The sequence below is a fragment of the Trachymyrmex cornetzi genome, unplaced genomic scaffold, assembly GCF_001594075.2.
Source record: "Trachymyrmex cornetzi isolate Tcor2-1 unplaced genomic scaffold, Tcor1.1 scaffold956, whole genome shotgun sequence".
NCBI lineage: Eukaryota > Metazoa > Arthropoda > Insecta > Hymenoptera > Formicidae > Trachymyrmex > Trachymyrmex cornetzi.
In genome coordinates this window covers 45,066-52,832 of record NW_017300307.1, presented here as the reverse complement: position 1 = coordinate 52,832, position 7,767 = coordinate 45,066, and the positions used below count along the sequence as shown (strand labels likewise).

The window sequence follows — 7,767 nt, the reverse complement described above, 5'->3', positions numbered from 1 at the left end:
GTGCCACGACGATATAAGCGATAGCTTTTTTCATGGAGGCACTTATGATCCAAACTGTTTATATACAACTGCTGTCTACCGATAAAGACTAGGCATGCTCGCTGAAGCGAAGGATGGATCTCGGCGTCAGTCTTTGTTCGCATTCAGAAGTATTTTGACGCGAGTGATTTTTTTTTATAAAACGTTCAAGAGTATTCTACCATTTAACTGGTAGAATACTCTTGCACGTTTATGTCATTCAGTGCAAGTGAAAGTGATAATGTGTTTTTATAGAAAAAATTGTAAAAAAACAACCAGTCCCGGCCTGTATAATGAGCAACCTGAGAGATATCCTGGAGATCCGGTACGAGTACCCGGTGGAAGGAGTAAGTAGTTTTTCTGTTTTTGTATATGTCAGATTTTTTACTAAGTATAAACATATTCGGACCTATGACGGTCAAAGCTAGATCTTTTTTGCCTAAATAATTCCCAGTGAATTATCTATATCCTATATATGTGCATGCATATATCATATTTTTGTAGTTATTCAAACTGCGCGCCGATATTTTTCCGAACTTTAATTAAACTACTGTAATAATATCACAAGTTAAATTAAATTGATAATGTACTGAAAACTTTAAATAAATTTATTGCTAGATCTTTTTTATTTTATCAATTTTTTAAATTTATTGCTAGATTTTTTTATTTTATTATTTTTTTAAATTCATAACGTTTTTTTTTCCTCAGTATCTCATGGTTGACAACCAACGGGTCGAAAGATTGCAATTGGCCAACGAGATGGAGATCCTCAAGATCCCGTTGATACGTTAATTATAAATTATAAATTCTAATTCTAATTCTAATTCTAATTCTAATTCAATTTGTACTCTTTTTTTTTCAGGAGACGAATCGCTGTGATATAAGCATCAGAGGGTTCATAAACCCCTACCATTGACGGATGGTGCGGGCGGAGAGGCGGGCGGAAAAGTTCTTTCGGGAACAGTTTATGGATGTGTGGGACGACGACAGCCTGTTCCTGGCAGAACTTTTCGGTCTCCGACCGTACGAGCCGGATCCTGAACCGGAAAATTGGTGGTGTAAGTGTCATATTTTTTAAATTTTTTTTTATTTTTCAATTAAATATTTTTTATTTATATTATTATCTGGAGACACTGGTAGTGTCTCAGCGCTAAGCTACGCGCAGCGACACTGCCGTGGCTACTTTACGCGAGCCGGCGAGTTGCGCCAGATCGAGATTATCGGATCTCAATAAGGGCTGAACCGGTCAAGTTTTAAGTGTGCTCAATCGATTGCGACCGGTCTAAATATAAATAAAAGTGTTTTAATTTTTTCTCTACATGCTCTACGAGCGGAGATATTGCGATGCAAAATCCGAAATCTTTGATTTTATTAACGTCGACCATCGACCAGATAGACGACGTTCAGACCAGAGGAAAAATGTACTGTTCATTTATTCGATAATAGATGGCTTTTGATTCTATCTAATCAGCAGATTGGCACTATTGGCAACATTGAACATGAACACGATCACACATGACGTGACGGCATGACGGCATACAAATACATATTAGAGCGCATATCTGTGTGATTTTTACACATAATATCATACAATTTTACATTTATTTCGTTTGTATTGCTAGATACTCGCAAAAAATTACTACCAAATTGGTAAACTCTCCAATCATATGTACCAAATAGGAATAGATGCAACTAAACTCTGTAAGGATGAATTTAATGTCATTAATCATGGTGATTTTCATGTGAACAATATGTTATTCAGATATGACAATGATGGCAAACCTATTGATCATATTTTTGTAAGTATCATCACGTCATAAAAAAAAGTACTTACTCTAAATGTGTACTCAGTAGATTTATTATAAACGTGATTTTATTACAGTTAAGAATTTAAATAAGTTATTACAAGAACGAAGGACTCTTAATTTAAAAACAATAACGAAAGAATAAAGGACACATAAGAGTCAAAAATATAAAGTATTTTAAAATATGAAAAATCAAAAGAAATTATGAATAATATAATATTCTATAATTGATTAAAATATAACATGTTTCGGTCTCACGATTGAGCCTTCTTCAGATATGCATGCAGGAGATGTTACATTGAAAGGGAGCAGTCGAATAGATAGAAAAAATTATACATATAGTGATGAGAAGCTTTGCTAAGAAACGGAAATCACTCGCAAACGGCTGGATGACCGGTTGTTTGATATTTTCCGGTTCTGATAACAAGCCAAGTTAGAAATAAATTAAGAGGATAATAAAAAATTAAACAATAGAACACTCATGAGTTTTGACCAGAGTGACGATTTTACTTAATTTTTTATTATTCTCTTAATTTATTTCTAACTTGGCTTGTTACCAGAAGCAGAAAATGTCAAACAACCGGTCATCCAGTCGTTTGCAAGTGATTTCCGTTTCTCAAAACTTCTCACTAGCCATCATCACTATATGTATAAATTTTTCTATCTATTCAACTGCTCTCTTCCAATGTAACATCTCCTGTACGTATATCTGAAGAAGGCTCAATCATGAGACCGAAATATGTTATATTTTAATCAATTATAGAATATTATATTATTCATAATTTCTTTTGATTTTTCATGTTTTGAAATACTTTATTTTACTCTTATGTGCTCTTTATTTTCTTGTTAAGAATTTAAAATTAAATAAAATAATTTAAAAAATTATTAATTTATACTTACATGTGATAGAACATATACATTATTGGAACAGTGGATTTATGTTAAAAATACATTTTTTTTAATTTGAAAAGATGTAAATTTTGTTATCAACACAATTTACATGTAACATATTTCGGTCACTTTATTTCATTAATCTACATTTCATGATTTTTATGACAACTTTTATAGTTGTGTGCAATAATAAAAATTTAAGTATAAATAAACAAAATGAATAGGTAATATTTTAAAAGAGAAACGCTATTATATGTAGTATTAACGCGCTGTTTAATTATCCGCGCAATATCCGCTTTAGTGATCAAGACAAACAGGCAGTGATAACAGAAAATATTTCAAAATGCAATATGCTATGAATAATACAATAACCTCAGCTGTTTAATCGCATTCAGTTTTATATACTCGTCTCTTTTTGATCCATGTCGTCCGCGCAAACTATCAATCTTGTTATGAAACTTTCTGAATATGACATTCCGATCGTAAGAATTCGTTTGATTACAGGTAGACTTCCAACTGTGCGTTTACACAATACCGGTACATGATTTGATATATTTTCTCAATACAAGTCCTTCTTTGGATATCATGGAAAACAAAAAAATTATTCCATTGAACGAATACCTTGACACCTTATCAGTGACTATGAAACAATTGAATTGCAAAACACAGACGCCCACCATGGAAGAACTAAAGGTTACCACAAAGCGAAAAGCTAGCTATGAAATGATAGTATTCTTCGTCATTTTACCGCTTTTGCTATGCTCTAAGGCTAAGGCGAAAGATTTGGATGAGTTAAGCTCTGATGGAAATCCAGGTGTCAAAAGCGAGAATTTTATAAAGTTAATGATAAAAAGACTGCCACTGTATGACGAATGGGGTTTATTGGATCTCTAATGTATACTTTATGCTGGCTACTTATTTTAAACGGGTAAAATCTGAGGTCCTTTGTATATAATATTTTATTTACCAAATTAAAAAGTAAAACACAAATGATACTGTTTCTTATTATTTATATAAGCTTACCTTTTTTAAAAAAGGTAAAAAAAGCGCTAAGCGTGCGTGCTTTTCGTACAAATTATTTGGACCAGTTTCACCAACGCCAATTACCTAATTCGCCGTGGAACTGACTAATCGCGTTTGCTGTTTAGTGAAATTGATCACTTATAGTTGACACTTATGGTTGATTCGACTTAATCGAGTTGGTGAAACCATTCCGTTGTATATAATATTACTTAACTCTAATGATATGTATCATTCATATAAAAGATTTGATATCAACAATTGGCGCCAAGTTAACTTCCTCAAAATTTTATGTATTGATCGTAAAAAAGATTTGATATCAACAATTGGCGCCAAGTTAAATTTCATGTAATTCGGATACCAAATTAAATAAATAATATTGACTTTAATGATATGTATCATTTCTATAAAGGGTTTGATATATCAAGTACTGGCGCCAAATCCCATTTCTTTATTTATTTAATCCAAATAATACTATCTTTAATTTTTGTACAATGAAACCTAAGTATACGTATATCTTATTGAAGGATCTTCCTATTCCAATCCAAATGGTTTAAATTCCTCTTAAATGAAATGACTATATTACAGTTCATTCAAAGACATTTTCTCTTCCAACTAAAGTAGTGGTTACTTAATTCTCTTTCAAAATAATATACAAACGTTACCACAAAATTGCGTTACCTTGTTCAATTTAAGTGTTACCACAAAAATTAAAGAGTTAACCGTATAAAATGAAAAATTTAATTTAAAAATAAAAAAATTTTTCATATAAAAACACTTGGCGCTGCTAGATCTCGATCTTGATATAATAACATAGTACTAAAATATGAATGTATTATTTGAAAAATAAGAAAAATAAAAAAAATAAGAATGTAATACTTCAAAAATGTAATATTTAGAAAAGTAACATATTAATCAGGAAAATTAGAATCATATTAAAAAATATGAATATTTAAAAAAATAAGAAAAATAAGAAGCATTTCCAATGAGAGTTAAAGTATCTTGTAATGTGTATATATGCGATTGAGTTATAGAGTCGTGTAAATTATGAACGTTGTGAATACTATTAAGTTTAAGTCTGAGAAAAATAAATTTAGATTTGTAAACATGCGTTATGAAAGAGAAATAAATAGTAAAATTTATTTTTATTCAGTGTAAAGTTATATAAGTTTAAATTTATTATTACTCTTATTATTAATTTTAAATTATAATTACCTTTTATTACTTATATTTATTAATTACTATTCTAATTTTAAATTGTTTTTATAGTTTTTCTTACTTGATCTAGTAGCGCCAAGTATTTTAACATGAAAAATTTTTTATTTAAATTTAATTTTCCATTTTATACGGTTATAATATATTAATAAAGTCATTCAAATGCTGCAAGATCCTAACACTTATACCAAGCTGACGAGAAATCCATTGAACAATTTGATAAAGAACATTCGAGAGCTGCTCACAAGATGGAAAAAGAAGAATTTTATTTCCGATCAGACGTACAAGAAAGTATCATGTAGTGATGGAATACTACCGATGTGCTATTCTTTGCCGAAAGTGCATAAACCGGGCAATACATTCAGGATTATTATATCATCTATAGATAGTCCGGCATATTCTTTGGCTCCCTTTTTGCATGATATAATATCCAATAATGCGGAGAGACCAATTAATAATTGAAATTGAGAATAGTTTTCAGATAATAAAAAAACCGAGAAACATGCGGATTTCTGATAATTACTCCTTAATATCTTTAGATGTGGTTTGTCTGTTTACAAATGTGCCGATAGAATTAGCTATATCAAGTGTAGATAAAAGATAGGATTTTTTTAAAAAAGCGACAAGTATCCCGAGGGAGGAATTTATGAAAGCAATTACATTAATATTAAACTCGACGGTTTTTAGTTTTAATGACGAGTTTTATAAACAAAATCACGGAACTCCGATGGGGTCGCCTCTCTCTCCTATCATTGCGGACCTTGTACTGCGTGATTTGGAGACAGAGGGGCTTAAGACCATAGGTATAGATTTACCATTTTATGTTAGATATGTTGACGATATTGTTACGGCAGTCCCTTCTGACTTAATCGAATCTGTTGTAGCAGGGTTCAATTCATTTCATAATAGACTACAGTTTACGTTGGAAGTGGGGGGTGATAAAATAAATTTTTTAGACATAAGGATTATTAAAAATGGAAATGGGTTAGAATTTGACTGGTATCATAAACCAACGTTTTCAGGTAGATACTTAAATTATTTATCTGCACACTCCATGACTCATAAAAAAGGCATAGTGATGGGTATGACTGACAGAACGGTACTACTTTCGGATCCTAAATATCATCAAAAAAACATTAAGTTAATAATTAAAACATTATTAAAAAATGACTATCCTGTGGATTTTGTTTTTGAAACAATATCCATAAGATTAAAACATTTATTCTATAAACGCATTTCTGTGGAGACTGAACTGAATAATTCTAGGAACGATAATAGTTTAGAAAGGGTTCCATGGTTCTTGATACCATATAATTCGTTAAACTCGGAAAAATTTGTAACTATTTGTAGGAACGAAAACATAAAACCAGCATTTTAGAGTAATAATAAATTAAATAAATTTATAAAAGTTCAAAAAGACGTTCTCTCAAAGAATTCGAATGAAAATGTTGTATACAAAATTGAGTGCAAAGATTGCGATGCAACATATGTAGGTCAAACAGATAGGAGATTACAGTCTGTAAAGTAAGAGCGTGTACGACATAAATGGCAGTTGGCTTCAAATATCGTCCTAGTTTTTGTGTGAGTCAATAGATGGAACCTTTGTCGTGAATGCTTTGTCACAAAAGATTCAGTTGGTGTCGAATTCTTATCTGAGAAACACAGTAACCGTTATGAGTGCCGCATACGCATCGAGCTACGAGGCTGTGTTCCTTTGTTCCCACCCGAAAGGACCAAAAATGTCATATGTAGCGGCTGCTAAATACATGGGAAAGTCAAAATCGTTCGTCGCTAAGTGGGTTCAGCAATATAAGAAGACAAAAAATGTCGATGACTTGCCAGAACGTGGCTCGATAGCAAAGTGACACCGAACATGGAAAAAAAAATTGTGAATTTGTTTAAGCGGAACCCGACTTTAACATTGCGACAAGGAGCAGCAAAATTAAAACAGAAGGGTATAGAAATATCACATACAACTATTCGAACCCATCTCCTTACGCATAACATCAAATATCGAAGCACAATGAAGAAACCACTGTTAGGCGAAAAACATGTGATGAAAAGACTCGCTTGGGCAAAGGAGAATTTGGACCGAGATTGGAGCAACGTGATTTTTAAACGAAGCTTCTGTTTGGGGATATATTACCATCCGACGTTCCTGGTCAACCTTGACCAATAGATTAATACAACGGACCGTTAAACACCCTGTAAAAGTTCATCTTTGGGGCTGCTTTTCAAAACAGGGTTTTGGAGCATTACATCTGTTTACATACAATTTAAATGCTCCGAAAATGCTTAAAATTTATGAAAAGTATTTGTTGCTGACTGCTGAACGATGTTTCATAAAAAAAACCGAGGACTGGATCTTACAGGAAGATAACGACCCAAAACACCGGAGCAAGCTTTGCACCGAATGGAAAGAGCGGTCTGGCATCGTCACACTTGATTGGCCATCGCAATCGCCAGATGCAAATCCCATTGAAAATGTGTGGGCATATCTCAAGCACAAGCTTCGAGGAAAAAGAGTATGCACTTTGAAGCAGCTGCCATGACAAATTCGTCTCATTTGGAGGTCTTTACCGAACGAATACGCAGTCAACTTAGTGGAAAGTATACCTCGGAGATGTCAGGCAATTATCAATGCCGGTAGGTAATTATGCATTATAACGGACCACCCTCCGATGACCATGACCTTGACACATGTTGTCAAGGTCGTGACCCTGAGTGACCTCCAATAAGTTTTAACCGTCGCTCGCCATTCGTTGAAAAGTTATTAACAGTTAAAGTAGTAATCATTTCACTGCTTTTCATGAAAAAA

General features: G+C 32.5%; 1 protein-coding gene across 1 annotated transcript; it reads left to right on the top strand.

Moving 5' to 3' along the window:
* Positions 1-1,373: 1,373 nt before the first annotated feature.
* LOC108769818 (uncharacterized) lies at positions 1,374-3,608 on the top strand. The gene is made up of 2 exons (XM_018521027.1): positions 1,374-1,817; positions 3,219-3,608. Exons 1-2 carry the CDS (start codon positions 1,686-1,688, stop codon positions 3,606-3,608), a joined length of 522 nt encoding a protein of 173 aa, XP_018376529.1. The 5' UTR covers positions 1,374-1,685.
* The last annotated feature ends 4,159 nt before the right edge of the window (positions 3,609-7,767 follow it).